Genomic DNA, 20,088 nt, shown 5'->3' with positions numbered 1-20,088 from the left:
GAACTAGAGTAATGAATTTTAGTATTTAAAAGACCGGGCGCTATACTTCATTTTACTTTACAGATACAAACTAGTGTTTTCATTTATCTTGCTTTTGTATTATATAGATGCTCCATAACTTTTCTCTGATCAATTTGAGTAGAAACTATGGCAAAGTGATAGTGTACTTTGTAAACCCTCAACATATTTATTTAAGAAACTTCAAAGAGAAACAAAGGGTGTGCACTGTTTTACTATATTGGCTTTCTGAGTTTTGGCTGGTTTCCCAAATAGCAATTTTTATATTTAAAAAAAAAAGACAGACTTAACTGCTTGCAGACTTTTCACGCATGGAAGATGAAGAAAGCTTCTTTTGATGAAGTGTAATTATGTCCAAACAGAGCTGACCCCCTCCCCCTATATTTCTTATGATCTTAACTGAAGAAAGTAGGATTTTTCCTTTGAAGCAGCCGGGACTTGGTGGAGGATCTGAAATGCTACAGTTTGCTGCCAGAGGCAGGATGGAGAAATTGGTCCAGACTTGTCTTCGAGACTTAGATTGGGGGTGGGGGGAGCGGGTGGAGAGAGAAAGAAAAATTGATTTATCACTAATAATAGATTTTTATATCATGACATTAACATTATATGAAAGGAAACAGTAATATCAAGCTGAAATGAAGAGGAAAAAAGGACAGAGAATACTGACAAGAGATACCACTCTTTGAAAAAAAAAAATGGGTCAGTTCTTCAGTGGCAGGAAACCCTTTAACCTGCCTGTGTACCTGACCTGCTTTCTAACAGACTCTTTCCAGCTTCCTCTTTGATTTTCACACTTCTACATTTCTCTCAGGTTTTTAAGTCTGGGTCAACATGCTGCTACCATTGTATTTTTTCCCCAGCTATTTAAATTTTCTATTTCAGTAGCATTAAAAAATAAAAAACACCAAGTTCCTCAAACGGTACAGTTTTTTTCACTGGTAGAAATATAAACTCTCAGAAATTGCAAAACAGTTTTTGATTTATAAGGGAGTCACATCACTATGTACTCTGGCATTATTGGTTATCCAGTGACCACAACTTTTATGAAGTACTTTGGAATAAAAGTAGAGCATCGGTGAAACTTGCATTAAGTGAGGAGTGGCTTATATTTTTAAATTGTCCTTTCCTTTTTTCTCCTTTATATTTGAAACAGGAGTATTTAAAGTGACTTTGGTTCTTAAGTTTTCTTGGTGTGTTTCCTCACTTTTGACATCAAGCATGTTGCTTTTAATTTACAAGCACTTCTAAGCACCTGCAGTGTACAGAGCATGGTACTTTGTCAATTGAGGATACAATCCGCGCTTATAGTCTTAACTTTCCCGACAATTTCTGACAGCCCCTCGGGCTAGGTTGGAATTGTCTTTCAATGACAGTTCCTATGTGTATCTCAGAAAATATATGACTTGAGGACACATTGCAGAACTAGTTCCTAGATGAAGCCAAGGATGCTACAATTAGTTGTCTAATGAGCGCTAGCTCCTTAAGAGCCAGCATGTTTATCGCTTATTATGGAAAGTAATAAACAATGGGATTTGGAAATTTTTTTTTTAATTTAAGGAAGTCATGAATATGGATATAAACATTTGACTTAGGAAATGTATCACTATTTATAGGGGGAAGAACAAATTACCTAGTTGGGTGGAAGTTTCTTGAACATTACGTTCATGTTCCTTCTGAAGGGGCAATGAGAAGTGGAAGGAACCTCCTTGGTTTTTGTTTTAGTTGTTAAAGTACATCTTGATCCTTAGGATTTGATCTTAGAAGACCGCCGTCGGACTCAAATACTTGTTTCCTTTCCCCCAAACCCACCTCTTTTTAAAAGAGGTCTTTGTAGAAAACTGGTTCTGTTTTGAACATTTAGATGCTTTATCTTGGAGGGTGAATTTTATATTTGGCTTTTGTTCCTACCTAAGGTGTTCCTCTGAATTTGGGAGTAGCATCGATGCCTTTTAATATCCTAAGTGAGTTGTAAAAGTCTCAAACAGCAATACTCTTAGAAGCGGTTTATATAAACTCATGGGCAGTGTCTCTAGCAGGTTATTTAGAGTCATTAAGGACAACTGAGATGTGTACATCCTTGATTTATGAAGATTTGTGTCACAGATGACAGCTGTCTTCCAAGCACTGCCCTCAAAGCCACTGTTAGAAATGCGATCCTGACTCACAGACCATTGATCCAACCCAGAATGGATCTTTTTACGGTTTAATGCAAATTAACTTTCAATCTAGGGGTTCAGCCCATTCACTCCTCCAGAACTTCCCATTGTTTTAAGGTCCTGATCTGGATCCAGTGGCTTCCTATTCAACTTTCTAATCTCCATTTCTGTAGACTTTCAGTTTTCTGTGACTAGTTTAGACTCCTGGCTGCCTTATTCTTCTGGTTAGTCTTAATGTTTATAATAAATCCTCTGTTCCCCAACCAGACAATTAAGTTACTTAAATCCATGTAACATTCAATATATAATGGATGAAATACGATATATCAGTGACACTTTAAGAATAGATGATTTCATCATTCTGACTGACATACTACATTAGTAGATTTATATTTGCTTCTTGGTCTGATAGAGCTGTTTGGGACACATGTAGTAATAAATTACCTATTAATTTCTAAAAATGTTCTCTGATAAAGTTAAAAGGAAGAGCATTAATTTTAGGGTCTAGAAGACCTGGATTCAGGTCCTGATGTTTTCCACTTATTAGTTGTGTGGTTAAAGTCCCAATACTCTCTGGGCTTCGGTTTCCTCATTTGTGACATGGGGTTGATAAACCTGACTGGGTAGTATTAAATGAGATAATGTGTATGAAGTGACTGGCACTTAATAGGTTTCTAATCAATATTCATTTTCCCTGTACCCCCTCCCCCTGCATCTCCCTCTTTCCTATTTTTTTTTTTTCTTGGCCAAAGTATAGCCAAAGAGACTTAAAACTATATATACAGAGTAACAAATGATATGTGTCTTAAACATATTTTAGGAACTTACGTGGTCTGGGTTGAAAAGAAAACCCATTCACTAGACTTGACAGCCAAAGACCTGTTCCACATTAAGCCCTGTATGTAACCTGTTCCATATTAAGCTTTGAAAAGATTGCATTAAACTTTGCATTGCTACATATTGTTTAAGATTTGTGTTTTGATTTCATACCCTCTGCTTTCAGTAAAGGGAAAAACAGTCTCTGACCAAAAAACAAAGCAAAATGAAATGAGCTCTTTAAAGATCTGTCCCAGGAGCAGGCTAAATGAATGCTCTGGCCTGAGATTGCTGAATGTTTTATTGAGTCACTGCTTCACGCCCACCTCTTCCTGTCTTGTAACAGTTTGCAGTTTTGACTATCTGACATGACTAACCGTCGCAAATCTAACTGATTACAACTGTCAGTGAGTCTGGGTAACAGAGTCTGGTATCTTCTTCTGGAGAAAGCAAACGTCCAAATCTGCTCCTAAACTCCCCCCCCCCACGCCGCCCCCCGTCTTCCCCCCCACCTCTGTTCATCACCTTTAGCTCATTAATTTGAAACATCAGATGTAATATTTCGATGAAGTACACCCTCTGCTAAAAGCAAGTATTCATGTTTACATTGGGAGATGTCATGTACATTTAGCCAAAAATAAGTCACTGTCAGGGAGTCATTTCAAGATTGCTGCTGAGCGAGGATGTATGTTAGGGAAGGGGTGGGCAGGGAGGAGAAAAACTTTGTTCCAGTAATGATGAAATCATCATACCACAGGCACATTAAGGCCAGGACGGGAGACACTGGCTCCTGTTAAAATGATTCCCATAAGAACCTTCCTCTTTCATCTTCTCACTGTAGTGCAGTTAAGCAAATGAAATGCTAAAGCCATGTGAAGTCAATAGCATAATCAACAGTGATTTACTATTGTTCTCTCACGGGGTCATGACCTAATCCTAAATAAAGACTTCTAAAATTTTCTGCTTGGATGTGTTCCTGATGTTGGAGAAAACTGAAGGGAAAGAGAACCCTCTTCAAGAGGTCCAGTTTTTGTTTTCATTACGGCTCTTGCTACTGAGCAATTCTTTTTTGGAATTGGAGCCTCCTTGCACAGGACTGCCGTGAAGATGATGATCTTAGCACTCAGTGAGCTTAGCAACTCCCTAAGGTGGCCATCAGAGGGTTTCTCATTAGAATAAGGAGTCCTGACCCTTGCTGTTTTGTTCCCTCTTCAGCGATGCTTAAATGCAGTTAGGACATCTGTACTGCTATTTTTATCATCAATACTGTCTTTTTATATTCACTGTGGATTTTCTTTCCCCTTTTCTATCTGCAGGCAAGAGTTTCACCTTGACCATAACTGTCTTCACAAATCCTCCTCAAGTCGCCACCTATCACAGAGCTATTAAAGTTACAGTGGATGGACCCCGGGAACCCAGAAGTAAGTGCTTGCCTTCCTACTGGAAATGGGAATAGAGTTTGCAGAGACCCTGTGAGGAATTTATCCCAAATAAGTTAGTGCTACTTTCACATAGTTTCTTTGCCAAGTTTGCTATCTGCATATATTTTTATGAGGGACAATTAGGAGAACTTCACAGTTAGTAGAAAATCAAATTACACTTTTCACCTTTGCCGCAAAATTGCTAAGCCCTACACAACTTTGTGACTTTCCGTTGCTGTAACTTTTTCCTAAAAATTCTGTTCATCCACTGGGCACAATAGACAAGGCAGAACAGACCCACGAGAGCTGAGGAAGAAAACAAGAAATTGAAAAATCCCGAGCTTAGTCAAAAAGCATTTGTGTGTGTTTCCCATGGTCTAAGAATGTGTTTTAACTTTTTAACTCGCCCACTCAGTTCCCTTTATAAAGAGCACACTGCTTAATTACAAAGAATTTATTTGCAAACGATAAATTGCTTGATTGTTACAACACTGTTGTTTGGTCTTGTTCTAGTAATTGCCATAGATAGTTTCTTTAACAGAGTCAAGCCAGGTTTAAATCCACCTTGATTTATTTGTCTCCTGAGACATCTAGAAGGTTGAACCAGCATCATTTTAAGGCAGGGCACACGATCCATTTGGGCTAATGTCATTTTCCTCCTAAACCTAAATTAAAACAGGTTTGCCTTCCCTGCCCCGCCCCCAAAACTAATTTCAACATACTCACCAGAGCAGTATTTAAATATATTTAAGGATTAAAGATTATTTGATATATACAACATTAAAAATTCTGTGCCAATGGAAACATCATACAGAACTCTGCCTTTGATGAGTGAATTCATTGGAGGCCTAGGCATTCATTGTGTTTGGAGAGTTTAATTTGGTTTGTGGTGGAGGGACAGCTGGCAGAAATATTTGTTATATAACAGTACACCTGCCTAGACAGTGAGAGTGGCATAGCTCTTCTTCCCCTAAAACCAAGAGCAAAGGGCTGGTGAAGTTTTGCCTCTACCCCTGGCAGCCTGTCCCTGAGCGGTGGGAACACGTGTTGCCTTCCGCTCCTCTGGCCGCTGTTTCTTCTCACGAAGGCTGACTGCTTGTCTGAACTAGGGAGGTTTCCTGCCTCAAAGGCCAGTCTTTGAGGTTTTTCTTTTCTCCGCCTTTCATGTGTATGGCGTTCTTCTAGGTTTTCCAACGTTGGGAGTGCTGGACCTGTCTGCTCAGTTTGAGAATGTCCTATTAGGCTGTGGCCACACACACGTCTCTGGTTGCCCCAAGTCTCCGTTTGTCAGGGCTAGTGGTCACGCAGTGCAGGTGAATCGATCAGCGCAGGGCCGTCTGGCCTGGTTTGGGGTTTTGTCTGACTTTTCTGGACTGCCATCCATCTGGGACGATGCCTTAGGATGGAAGACATCTTCTAGCATTTAATCTAATTAGCCCCTGCGTTCCTGGAAAGGCAGGGACATCCCTCTTAGTAATGCAGGATGGTAGTCTTTTAACATTTAACACGACTAATACTTGTCTTGTAAAGATGTTTCCTGCTGATCTCAGCTGCTTTTCTCAGTTCTTGGAAAAACCATCATTGTGTGTGTGTATATGTTTGTGTGTGTGTGTGTCTCCAGATGTTCACGGGTTGATGCTCAGAGTTGATGGTTGGGAGAGGAAGCGGGGAAAGGTGGGTGCTGCCTCATTCTGAAAGTGGTGACAAAAGGGAGGAGGTACAGTAGCTTTGGGAAAGTCACTTCTCTTTCAAGCGAGGGTAGTATTACCTCATTCCCAAGAGGTTGTTGGCAGAATTAATAGTTGCTAGGTTCACTGCCCTGCAAAGGCAGAGAAGTGCTCTGAAAGCAATGAGGGTTAGCGGTAGAGGGGGCGGCTGGTACTTGTGTGACCTGAATTCAGGCTTTGGGTGCTGCTGAGGGTGGGAGGGGGAAGCAGATACAGAAGTCGAGTGGCAGACCACCGCCCTAGATCAGCCTGAGTAACATTGCTCATGATCCAAAAATATCTGGGGAAATGTGATGTCATTTGTCTGACATCACGAGGTGACTGGTCAAACTCAGTGTCTGGATGTAACGAAGGGTCTGGTATCAGTAACATTTTAATCCTACAACCTGGGTTCTCTGTACTGGATTATTTCCTTCTGCCCTGCTCTTGGCCATCTGGGCACTGAATGTTTGTAAGTATAGCTCTCATCTCAATATTGTTCTTTAATTTTGAGACTCCCAGGTGTGGAAAATGCCCAGGATTTTCAACTTCCTTCAACTGTGAGTATGACAGGATTTTGACTGATTTTCGTGTATGTGATGGTAAATGGAGAATCCTCTAGAACATGGGTTGGCAAACTTTTTCTGTAAAGTGCCAGATAGTAAATGATTTCAACCCTTTGGGCCATACGATCTCTGTCACAGGTACTCAGCTCTGCCAATGTAACTCAAAAGCAGCCTTCACCAATACATAAATGGATGGTTATGGCTGTGTTTCAATAAAACTTTATTTACAAAAGCAGGTGGTGGGTGAGATTTGACACACAAGTTGTGGTTTGCCAATCACTGCTCTAGACTTCAAAGTGGCTTATTTTCTCGACCTTTAACAGAGAAGGACTTCAGAAAAAGGCTTTCCTGAGGGTAGAAAAAAAGACAATGAATGCAATTGTTTTAGCATCTTCTCCCACAGAATTTTAATTCTTTAAGTAGTGGTTGTCATCGAAAGAATGTACGCCTGTTTATTGCTGCAGTGATTTGAAGGGGTTGAGTGTTTCGTGCTCTTGATTTCTGTTAATGGAATTTCAGTCCTTCTTTGGAAGACCATAGTATATATTGAACAGGCTACTTCTGGTAGATGAGCTATTTGAACAAGGACGAGTTCTGCGTTAACTGGTTGGGTCTTTACTCAGCAATAACGTAGTGATTAAGGGTGTGGGCTTTTGTGTCAGGCTGTCTGGACTGAAAGCCCGGCTCCGCTGTTTACCAGTTGTGTGGTGGTAGGCAAGTTACCTAAGTTCTCTTTGCTTCAGTTTCCTCTGTTAAAGTGAGAATAATAATAATAGTTAGTGAGAAGAAGAATAATAGTATCTTTCTCATCAGTTGCTGCAAAGATGTTCAGTGATGTCATGTATGTAAAATGCACAACACAGTGACTATCGTGTAGTAAGTGCTAATTAAGCGTGAGCTATTATTACATCAATTTCAGTGTCAGAAGTTTGCTGTAGTTTTGCTTAGAGTACGCTTCCAGGAAATAGATACCATCTAGATTCTGTTCTCTAGGGTAATATTTTTCTTTCTTGCAGATGGCTTTACTAATTTCTGCTCATCAGTAAATAACACTAGTAAGTGCTATAAATTGTGCTTGAGCAGGTATTCATGCTGCCTGGGGACAGCTGTACAGAACTGATGATAAACAATTTATTTGCAGCAAAGTCCAAGAGAGGGTGCTTGGATACACTAGTACCCCTCCTTGGAGGCCCTGCTTATCAGCACATCTGCCAAGACTTGCTTTTCACTCAAAAATCAGAAAGGTTTCATCCTTCTATGTTTTCTGTCTCTGGCAGCTGAACTGGTGCTGTCACATCACAAACAACTCCTTTTCTTAATATACACATCTGGCGTTGGCAGTTGGACTAACTTCATAAGAGCACATGATCATCACTCATTACAAGATTAAAAAGTACCCCATGGCATCATTGATGTTTTTTAACTTTGATCTTTTGCAGTTGTGATTCATCTCAGTTATAAAACTTCCCTTTAAAGGAACATAGCCGATGACTTATTAGAACCTTCATCTTAAGTAGCGTAAACATGAGAAGGTGCACATCTTTACAGAATGCCATTTATTTTCTTTGCCAGCTTATCATTTTAAGACATGACATCATACTTAAGATCCCAAATTTGTAAGTCTTGTGTTTAGGCAAGGCGTTTTGACCTCCTGTTGGCAAGTTAGCTCTGAAGAGGTACTGCCGTATGTTCGCCAGCAGAAGTCAGCGGGCAGCAGCAACAGTAATGCGTTTGGATACCTCTTTTAAACATCAGTTTCTATTAGGATCCTTTGTTCCTTGTATGCACTTGGTTCCAGCTGCAGTCTGATTGAAAGAATTTCTCCAGGAAGGTGAAATCTTGCTCAGCAGTGTCATGTTCTATTGCAGTGGTTCTGAGTTAGGGAAGAGGACTGATGGGAAGGGTATTACTGGCTGTGCAGAGGATGGAAAAAGTAAATCACTTTACACAGTCAGAAGCCTTTTCATTCTCTTGCTGCTTTGTCAGTTATCTATTGCTAAATAACAAACATTCCCCAAACATAATGGCTCTCACGTTTTTTTTTTGGCTGCACCGTACGGCTTGTGGGGTCTTAGTTCCCCGATCAGGGATTGAACCTGGGCCCTCGGCAGTGAAAGCACGGAGTCCTAACCACTGGACCGCCAGGGAAGTCCCCATAATGGCTTAAAACAGCAACCAGTTTATTATTTCTCACGACTCTATGGGTTGACTGGGGTTCATCTGGATGGGTTTTCTGTGGTCTTGCTTGGTGTCTTTCTTGTGTCTGCAGTAACACGGTGGCTAGAGCTGGAACATGCATGATGGCCTCATTGCTATGTCTGGTGCCTTGGTGGGATGGCTGGAAGGTTGGGCTCGGTGGAATAAGGGGACAGCTGGGCCTTTCTCTCTCTCCTGTAGTCCCAGAGCCTCCCCCTCTCCATGCGGCTTCTCCAGCAGAGTCTGACTTCCTATATGGCAGCTCAGGTCTCCCTCAGGTGCAAAAGTGGGAGCTTTCAGGTCTTTGTAAGGCTTCTTAAGGCTCAGAACTAGTATGGAGTTACTTCTTCCATACTCTGTTGGTTAAAGCAAGATACAGGTGCAGCCTAGCCTCAAGGGGGTGGGGGGAACCCCACAAAGATATTAATGATGGGGGCAGTGGTTCACTGGACCACCAATATCACCAACTTCCATCAGTGCTTAGATGGGAAATGTCATTGTTGCAACAGGAGAAATAATTTTTTGAGGTACCATCTCCTGAAAAGATCTCTTGACTTTTTAATCTGGGAGACATTTAAAGTTCTACAAGGTGCCTCCCAGTTTCGGTGATAGCAGCTTCACTCTGAATTGGACCAATTTGGTAATTACCAGATGAATTAAGGGTGGGTGTTACCTTGTGGTGCTTGGTATTAACAGGTCAACAGCAAGCCAAGCCAGATCAATACTCTTATTTGAGAAGAACATTAGATCTTTCAACATAAAGAGGTTATTAGCCTTGCTTGGCAACATGGCAAGTCTGTAGCCAAAGTATCTTATGACTCTTCAAATGAGCAAGCCTGGAGGCTTTGTATTCTACATCACCCAGCACTGAAATGTCTCACTCGCCAGCACACCTGCAAACCTGATACCTAACACACATGGATGGGTTTCTAATAGCTTTTGTGTATTGTGCCCCAGGGAAGTAAATCATAGTTAATAGTTACTCTCAGGGAGAGACCAGAGCCATCACCTGTGTCCTTACTGCTGGGACACTCCCGGTCACTGCCAGCCAGCTACCTGTCCTGACCTGGTGGGAGAAGGGGGAAGCCCCGCCTTTTCTTTCCTGCCATCCGGCTCCTTTCCTGTAGGCTTGGAGCGCATGGCTGCAGCAGTGCTCTTCTTGGCTCCGTTTGCGACTTCAGTAGGGCTGGTGCTTAGGTGAATGACAGCTTCTCTGGACGTGCAGGGTACGTGTGTGTTTCTAGAGCTGCCTCAGCACCCTGCTTCACCCAGCTTGTCAGGCTTGTGTCCTGCAGCCAAACTGTTTTCTTTTCCCGCTTGCTCCTTCTCACCTGTGGTCCAGTTCATCAGCACATTTTTAATTCTTTAGAGAACATTTTGTTTTTCCATATTCTTGGGCACTTCCAGTTGCAGACATTTTACCTTATAAACTGAAGGTGACAGATTTAATCAAAACAGAGTGGTCTGGGCACAGAATCGTCTCATTTTTCTCCTGTGCGGTTCCACCCAGTTCTGAGACTGGGTCACCTGCAGTCCCGTGAAGGGTGGCGAGAATGGCAAGCTTGGCATTTTCTCTGCCTTATTGCAGATGGTGTCAGCAGCAGCTGGCTTTTATCCTTCACTACTCTTCATCCTAGTTGGGTGAAGGAATAGGCTTTTGATGATGGCTGGCCCATGACCTTTCCTTATTTATCCATGGTGGATGCTGTTATAAAGCTTGGTCACCTGTGAAAGAAGATGCGGGACATGTAAAGTGTGTTGGATGGAGGGACAGCAGAATTAGTTTTAAAGCTATTTGATACATCTGGACACAGTTCTTGCGTTCACATTCTTGCTGTCTCTGAAGACAATTTGAGATACCCTTGCTATTGCTAAGCCTCGTACCATACTCCTGAGGCCACAGACCTGAATTTTAGTCTTTGGCGGAAAGTATTAGTAGAAAAGCCTTTAACTCTTTTTTAATGGGAAAATTTTTTTTTTTAATGAAAGATTCTTTAAATTCTATAGTGCTTCACAGTTTTCAAAAGTTTCACACACATGATTTCATAGAATCCCATAATAACCCTTTTCTTTTTCCCCTACCCCTATATTGTCCCTCCCCACTTCCCTCTTCCCACCGGTAACCACTGGTTTGTTTTGTATATCTGTGAGTATGCTTCTTTTTTGTTTTATTCACTAGTTTGTCGTACTTTTTAGATTCCACATATAAGTGATATCATACAGTATTTGTCTTTCTCTGTCTGACTTACTTCACTTTGTATAATGCCCTCCGAGTTCATCCATGTTGCTGCAAAAAAGCCCTTCACTTCTTGACTTGCAGACTTCCCGTGGTTCTTCCCTGTCTCTGAAGTGCCCAAGGAATGGACGTGATGGGTACATGTCATGTTTTTTTTTTTTTTTAAATGAGAGGGATGTGCTCCTGGACCATTCATCCATGCATCCAATTTTTTAAAAAAATTAATTAATTAATTAATTAATTTTTGGCTGTGTTGGGTCTTCGTTTCTGTGCGAGGGCTTTCTCTAGCTGCGGCGAGCGGGGGCCACTCTTCATTGCGGTGCGCGGGCCTCTCACTGTCGCGGCCTCTCTTGTTGCGGAGCACAGGCTCCAGGCGCACAGGCTCAGTAGTTGTGGCTCACGGGCCTAGTCGCTCCGCGGCATGTGGGATCTTCCCAGACCAGGGCTCGAACCCATGTCCCCTGCATTGGCAGGCAGATTCTCAACCACTGCGCCACCAGGGAAGCCCCACATGTCATGTTTTGATATTTACAAGTCAGCAAACACAAGCAGCAGTTTCATGGTCATAAATATTCATCCTTTAGTCACTAGTATACAAAACATCGCTGAACATTTTTTTTTTAATAAATTTATTTATTTATTTATTTATTTTTGGCTGTGTTGGATCTTTGTTGCTGCATGCGGGCTTTCTCTGGTTGCATCGAGCGGGGGCTACTCTTCATTGGGGTGCGTGGGCTTCTTGCTGCAGTGGCTTCTCTTGTTGCGGAGCATGGGCTCTAGGTGCGTGGGCTTCAGTAGTTGTGGCACGTGGGTTCAGTAGTTGTGGCTCGCGGGCTCTAGAGCGCAGGCTCAGTAGTTGTGGTGCACGGGCTTAGTTGCTCTGCGGCATGTGGGATCTTCCCGGATCAGGGCTCAAACCCGTGTCCTCTGCATTGGCAGGTGGATTCTTAACCACTGCGCCACCAGGGAAGTCTTGTTGAACGTCTTTGACTTAAGAGAATAATCACAGTTTTAAAAAACTGTTCCCTTTCCCCCTTTCCTTAAGGAGGATGGTGAGGGAGAGTCAGAAGCACTGGTGGAGGTTAAGTCTGGTGGTTGGTGGAATGTACTCTTGACAAGAGCATTTTTAAATCCCTTTCAGTACTATTTTTTTCTGTTGACTGACTGTCAGGAGCTGGGAAGATGGCCAAGAAGGAAATGACACATCGAGAGGCATTTTGGGTTGTGCAACATTCTGTGGAACTGATGCAAGGCTATATGGCCTGTTTACACATTCCTTTGCTCGCAGACGGCATGGCAGTAATTGAATTCAGCAGCACATGGCATGCTGCAGCAAGGAGCCGGGCCTTCACATCCTTTCATGGCAAATTGTCGCAGCCGTTAAAACACGCTCGTGTCCCTCCTTTGCACTCTCCCCTGGCTTCCCAGTTCCAAATGTGCTTTCTCAGCGTATCGGACATGTGTTCACAAGGAGTGTGGCTTTCCCAGTAAGAACACCTTGTCCACAGACACAGTTCCAGTTGATGTATTTACTTCTAACTAAATATAGCGTGGCAGGTTTTCAAGCGATATATGCTCTCAAAACACACACAGACTGGATCCAAGTGTGTCACCGGTTTATATCTCACTGTAAGTCAGAAATCATTCATTCTTAAAACAGTGTTAGGGGCTTGAGAGAGAGGAAAAAATTTTTTGGCTTTATTTATTTTATAAAAAATAAATTTTCCTTCCCAAGAGAGAGAATTCCCAATAGATCACTGAACTACTTTACTTCTATTTTGTTTGTACTCTAGCGTTTGCTTCAGGAAGGGATGGACCAGAGGAGAATAGGAAATACTTAAAAATAACAGAGAAAAAAGATTCGTTATGTTACTCTTCATATTCATACTTGTCCCTACCTCGCATGTTATAGCGTACCTTTATGATGTCAACTAAAGTCTATCTTTGGTCTTCACATAAAATCTCGGAAGTTTTTATTTAGGCAGGCATGGAAAATAATTGCTCATGTTTTTCGAGAAACTCTTGGAAATTAAGGGAGTTCATAAAAAAGCACATAAATTGAAATTATTAATTCAAGGTCATATGCAGGAGACTGTATTTGGGATGTGGTACTTAAGTAGCAAAGGAAGGGCTCCCTGTTCCCCTCCAAATTTCCCTGCTGGTATGCACTGGCGGTGAGACTCTTTGCTAGCAGACAAAAGGACTTCATTAAAATTCAGGATTACGGTTTATATCCAGACACCTCTGAGAAAGGTAACTCAGACTTAAATTCATATTAAGATAAAAAACAAGTCATCTTGAATCCTTTATTGGGAGCGGTCTTGGGGAGATAAAGGGCGAATAATCAGCCAAGTCCTGGGTACTAGAAGTAAACAGAGACTCAAGTGGGCAGGCAGGACCTTGGCCAGCCTGGAAGGCAGTCATTGCCAAGTTCAAGTGTTGCAATTTTGCTGCAGGTCAGCTGTTGCAGTGTGGATTCCTGATGCTTTTCAAGTCTGGTGTATTACTAAGAGAGCAGGATTTTATAATTTCAAGCTGTGAGTTTGGGTTTTTATATTTCCATATTTCCCCCTTTTGCAAACATTTCCCTTTAATAAGAGTATTTCTCATCTAGTTTTGTTCTAGATATGTGCCGGCTTTTTTCCTCTCCTGGTTTGCAAATTATCATTCAATTTCTTTCTTTTCTTTCAGTAATTATCATTACTATTCTAAAGTGTATATCTGTCTTAATAAAACTCATCATAATCTCTGTCTACCTCTTGGATAATAGAAGAACCTTAGCATACTTTTAACTGCAGTCACTCTCTCTCTCTCTTTTTTTTTTTTGGAGTTAGAGAGATCTTGTTTTATTTTTCTCCCTTTTTAATTGAAGTATAGTTGATTTACAGTGTTTCTGGTGTACAGCAAAGTGATTCAGTTATGTGTATATATATTCTTTTTCAGATTCTTTTCCATTACAGGTACAAGATACTGAGTATAGTTCCCTGTGCTATACAGTGGGTCCTTGCTGTGTAATCTATTTTATATATAGTAGTGTGTATAAGTTAATCCCAAACTCCTAATTTATCCCCCCCTTTCCCCTTTGGTAACTGTAAGTTTGACTCTGTCTCTCCTAATGTCGCTGTCTGATTCTTTTTCCCTGTGGCCACGCGGTGTGGCATGCGGGATCCTAGTTCTCCAACCAAAGATCGAACCTGTGCCCCCTGTAGTGGAAGCGTGGAGTCTTAACCACTGGACCACCAGGGAAGTCCCTGTCTGATATTTTTATCTTTGTTTTATGCTCCCCGAATTAGTCATCATCAGGATTTAAATTGTTTATTTCATATTTACCTGTACGTTTATCGATTTATTCGCTCACCATTCCTTCTTGCACCTCAGTTCTTCCTTCTGGATTCAGTTTTCTTGATGTAGGTCCTTTGGTAGCTCCTTCAGCGAGAACCTGTTTGTCGTAAACTCCGTTTTTTTTCCTGAAAACGTTAGCAGTTGTGGCTGCTGGCTGCCAGCGTGACATGGTGTGAGAGGCGCCCTACGGGGAGTCCGGGAGCCTCACTCCTAGCCATTGTCTAGGCTGAGACTTTCAGGCCATTATGATCAGGTTAGTGGAGTAGTAGTTAAGGGAATGGAATCCAGGACAGCTATACTTTCATGAACGATGGATGAAGGGAAATAGGGGCTCTGAAAAGTCCAGAGCCAGTGGGTGGGAGAGGTGGTGGGAGGGAATGTTCCCACAGACAGAGTCAAAGGAAGGGACATTTAAGGAGAGGAAATTCAACCCCCAACTTCACTGTTTTGCCTTGGGCAGGGCCCGTGGTGCTCTGGAACTTTCTATCCAAATTTATGGTAAAGAACTCTGTCACTGCACTTGACTCTCTGAGGTCATCTGGCTGCTGCTCATTGAACAGCCAGAGCAGCACTTCTTAGATGTTGTGTCCACAGGTCTTCTGTCATTTTGGTGAGAGTACAGGATTCAGAGCCAAAAGATGCTTCATTTAGCAAAAGAAGGTAAACGAGTCCTTGAATGAAGCAGGGGGAGAAAACAGGTGTGTGGGCTAGAGGAGCATGGTTCAGGAGAACCAGAGCCATGACCTTGGGTAGGACTGTCTGGAAGCAAAGTAGATGGGGTGACTCCAGTGTTGGCTCTGTGCACACCTCCTTGGAGTTATGCAGGAAGTGGCTGGTGGGAACAGGTCAGCTGACACTCAAGCAAGCTGGTACTTTCCACCTTTTCATGGCTCCTTGGACCGTATATGCACCCTGTGTGACGTGCATCTTCTCATTCTTTACCTTCTTGACACTAATTTTCATGAGCTACAACTTGGGTGAAAATGCCAGTACGTATTTTGCTGGGCAAAACTCAGGGTGATTTAACCTGGGCTCTATGCCTCCTTAGGGCTGGTCTTGGAAATTATTTGTAGAAAAATATGGGCCCTTCAGAGAGATTATGAAGGTACTGAAACACTGTTATACCGGAAGTGAGGAGAAATATAGATGTGTTAAAAAAAAAAAAAAGGCTGATTGTGAAGTCTGGGTTACTAATTCTAGAGCTTTGGTTTCTGTTTCACCTCCTTGCCATTCACTCTATTCTACAAAAACAAGTTACAATTTTTTTTGTACCATGAGGGCTATTTCAGAGCAGTTTAACGGGGATTTCATCTGTATTGGTAGTTTGTGTTGAAGATGTGGGTTCAGTATGGTTGAGGGAATTGGAGGACCTGGAAAGTCCTCTTCTGAGACCTCAATGCCATCTTAGTGACCCTGAGCAAATCGCTACACTTCTCTCCAGTTCAATTTCTTCATCCTTTTAGTGGAAATAGACATGAAGACAACTTCAGAATAGCTGGGAGTAACTCCTGAGAAATGATCATAAAGTACTTGGCACACATGAAGGGCAACTTAAATACCAAATAGTAATTATGTAGCACCTTCCTGCCAAGGAGTTCCAAAGGCTTAGATATTACCTCACTGATTCTGTTTACATCCCTTTGAGGGATGCATTGTGCATTTTATGGGCGGGTAAACTGAGGCACGGGCACTTGAAAACTCATCTGCTGCATGTTGGTCTGCAAGTCAGCAGATGATTTATGGAGGTAGGCAAGGAGCCCAGGTCTCTTTCTGTTCAGTTATTCACTGCTCAGACTCCCTAATGCTTCGTCATTAAAGTTGTGGGAGCTCCTGGTATCGTGCCCGGGGTATTCTTGGTTGATGTTATGAAGTAGTATTACCTGAGAGGCAAGCCTGATGATGTGGTAGCCTTGCTGTATAGTAAACAAGTCCCAAGGTATAAGGCCTCACACACAGAAGACATATATATATAGGTAAATATGTGTGTGTGTGTGTGTGTGTGTGTGTGTGTGAATATCTATATGTTTGTTGAATTGAAGTCTTGTTTGTTGAAGTCTTGAATTCATTAAGATGAAAGTTGAACAGAGCTGAAAACACTGAATTTTGTGTGACGAACACAAGTTTTGTAAGTTAACCCTCAGTAGAATCTCACTTTGAATACCATTGAAATAAAGCTAGTTAACCTTAAAAAAAAAATCACTCAAGTAGAAAATGCAGACCAAGTACATGGTGGAAAAACTAGAGAATAAAAATTAATCAAAAGAAGAAAATTTTAAAAAGGTCCATAATCGCATCTCCAAAGATTTCCACTGCCAGTGATACATCCTGGATATTAATAAATAATATTCATTACTCATTAAATTATCATAGAAATTAAATGCCGGCTCTCTGTGAAGGGCTCAGCCATGAGGACATAGCATCAGGAAGATGATGGGAATGCTACAAGAGGGGTGACTATGTTGAAGCTGAAAGGAGAGAGAATAACTGGACATGAGATTAATTGTTTTAAGGAGCAGAAGCAAGACGATGGGACTGACCACAGTTTCCAGTTAAAGCCTTGGAAGAAGCAGCAGCTGTCTCTGTGATGGGGGGTGGGTAGGGCGGGGCATGGCCCTGGCCATGTCCGAATGATTAAACCAGACGGATCTGAATGGGGTCCCTCCCACCACCCTGTCCGATCACACCCCCCTGTCCCACTGCTAAAAATACCACCCCCCCAAAATACCACCCCCGTTTGTAATAGCTGACAGAGCCCTTTAAAAGACAGTTAGAGATGTTTTTTTCCTTCCAGTTTTATTGAGATATCATGGACTCGTAGCACTGAATGCGTTGAAGGTGTACAGCATAATGGTTTGACTTCCCTACATCATGAAATGATCACCGCAGGAAGTTTAGGCAACATCCATCATCTCCTATAGGTACAACGTTAAAGAAATAGGAAAAATATTTTTTCCTTGTGATGAGAACTCTTAGGATTTACTCTTAACCGCTTTCATATATCATAGATAGCAGTGTTAATTAGATCACTCATGTTGTATATGACATCCCTAGTACTTATTTATCTTATAACCGGAAGTCTCTACCTTTTGATGGCCTTCATCCCATTCCCCCTCCCCCCCGGCCCCCGAGACATGTTTTAAAATGTAAATATTTCCAGCAGTGGAGACATTTATTCCTTCAAAAATTGAGTGCTGTTAGCCAGTGCCAGTCATACAAAGCAGAGCAGACATGACCCCACCTTTGAGGAGCCATTCGGTGGGCAAGACAGTCAAGAAGTGGGCAAACGAACCTTTATCTGTAATTGCATCTAACTGCAAGTTGTGACAAGTGTTGTAAAGGAAACTGATGTAGTAATAAAGAAGGATGGGGCATTGGGGGACAGCTAGGAACCTATTCTAGAGTGTGAAGGGAAGGAGATTCCATTAGAGCAGAGACCTGAGGGTGAGACAGAGCCAGCTCTAGGAAGAGTGGGGAAGAGGCTTCAAGGCGAAGGGCACGGTCAGTGTCAGCATCTAATATTTCATTCAATAGAAGAGAGGCCATAGGGAATGCCTAAGTGGTTGGAGAAGGTTGCAGAGAGAGTTGACTAGAATCAGTTCTACCCACGGCTGGTGTGGTACAGTTTGAGCAGCACAGGAGGGGTCTCCACGTCCATCCCGACTGGCCCCAACCTCCCTCCTGTGATTCTCACCAGAGAAGGTGCAGGAGATTCTTCTTTGAGTTAAGGCTTTGAGGGCAGGACCTTCATAGATGTTATCTGCAAGGCATAGCATATATATATATATATATTTTTTAAATTAATTTATTTATTTATGGCTGTGTTGGGTCTTCGTTTCTGTGCGAGGGCTTTCTCTAGCTGCGGCGAGCGGGGGCCACTCTTCATCGTGGTGCGTGGGCCTCTCACTATTGCGGGCTTTTTCTTGTTGCGGAGCACAGGCTCCAGACGCGCAGGCTCAGTAGTTGTGGCTCACGGGCCTAGCTGCTCCGTGGCATGTGGGATCTTCCCAGACCAGGGCTCGAACCCGTGTCCCCTGCATTGGCAGGCGGATTCTTAACCACTGCGCCACCAGGGAAGCCCAAGGCATAGCATATTTTAAGACTTTTTTTGGTTAACAACTTGGTTTAAATAAGTGGATCAGATTAGCTAGATACTCATTGTATAACAGGATCGTTTGGGGGAAGTGAGTTGAGAAAGGCCGTGAAGAGCTCTGGTGGGGAAGAACGCATGGGAGTGAGAACACTGGTTCCCAAAGAACATGTTTTCCTTAGAGAAGGAGCCGCCGGAGTAGGTTTGTACCAAAAAGAACCCAAACAAAGCAGTAGGTTTCCTATTCGAGTACATTCTGTGGGTTGTGTGTAATGCACTAAAGTCCTGGGTTTTTATAGACGACGAGAAGCAATTCCAAAGGTGAGCTGGGTTTCAAAACATAAGAGCAATGTGGAAAACTTAAGAATGTTTAGCAAAGAGCATTGATGATGATTAAAGGATTGTAAAATTGAACCTATAAGGATAAGTTGAAAGACTTGGGATTATTTAGCTTCAAGAAGAGGAGACTAAAAAATGACTTAATAACAGACTTCAAAATTATGAGGAGTTATTAAGCTGTGTATGGTGACCAGCTGTTTTGTTTCTGGCACAGACAGAGTAGGTTTTCACTGAAGCATGATAGATGTAGGTTAGATTTAAAGAAGAACTTCTTGACTCTAAGAATTGTTAAATAGAACGGGTGGCTGAAGGCTGAGGTTTTGACTGGAGGGCTTTTCATTCGAATCTCTTTCGTTTTCTCGATTCTCTGTGTGTTTATGAAGTGCAACAAAGTGCCACCTTTCTGCTTTTAAAATCAAACAGGCACGATTTCTGTTTCCCATTATAATTCTGAAGCTCAGAGTCACAGAGGTTTGTAGGCATAAATGATGAGGGTAATTTGTCTTGCTTCAATGGCCATTAGAATCTTTAATTGAGAAAAAATATGACGAACAAGAGAAATGGATCTGCCACACGGTCCAAAAAAATTGTTACTGATAATCAGAAGAGATGCATTATTAAGAATTTGGGGCCGAGTGAGGGCGAGACCGTTTTATCCTTAGAAAAACTCAGGTTTATTTGATTTGGGTATGCCATATTCAGAAGGTAAAGTTTTAGGAAGTCGATTCATTTTTCTCTGTTCCCTCCATACTGGGAGAAATTAAAAACATTTCCAGGTGACACCAAAGTTCATATAACCTGAAGCTTGAGAGACGCAATCCAAAAATCACCCTCAAGGAATTTATCGGCACGGAGAAGGAAGGAGAGGGGAAATAGGCAGGATTTATTTCTGAAAACAAACCTTCATGCATTTAAAAGCTGGCAGAGCAGGGGAGAAGTTGAGCAGAGCGAATCTGAGAAGGGCTGACGTTATACACTGTTCCTTTCCACCATGGAGCTGGCGCCGCAGGGAAGCAAAGAGCCCAGCTTCCTAGGTTAACCTTTCTCGTGAAGCCAAGTGTCAGAGTTTCTATTTTAAAATTTATGCCTTAATCCACTCGTTCACTGATTAAATACCTGTCTGAGCAACTTTTGTAATCATAAATTAGCACGCCTGCAGATGGTTTGCTTGAAGCACTGTGAAAAACAAAGCACACACATATGCA

The 20,088-nt window shown here is 42.1% G+C and overlaps 1 protein-coding gene across 4 annotated transcripts in view; it reads left to right on the top strand.

Moving 5' to 3' along the window:
• RUNX2 (RUNX family transcription factor 2) overlaps positions 1 to 20,088 on the top strand; it is a 224,795-nt gene that overhangs the window by 111,774 nt on the left and 92,933 nt on the right. For all 4 annotated transcript variants that reach the window (XM_082412484.1, XM_082412483.1, XM_082412486.1 and 1 more), the window contains one exon: positions 4,307 to 4,411. In XM_082412484.1, coding sequence (XP_082268610.1) covers positions 4,307 to 4,411 — 105 coding nt within the window. The remainder of the gene's footprint in view (positions 1 to 4,306; positions 4,412 to 20,088) is intronic.

The sequence above is a fragment of the Balaenoptera physalus genome (assembly GCF_965194825.1).
Source record: "Balaenoptera physalus genome assembly, chromosome: 11".
Lineage (NCBI taxonomy): Eukaryota > Metazoa > Chordata > Mammalia > Artiodactyla > Balaenopteridae > Balaenoptera > Balaenoptera physalus.
This window is presented reverse-complemented; position numbering and strand designations above follow the sequence as displayed.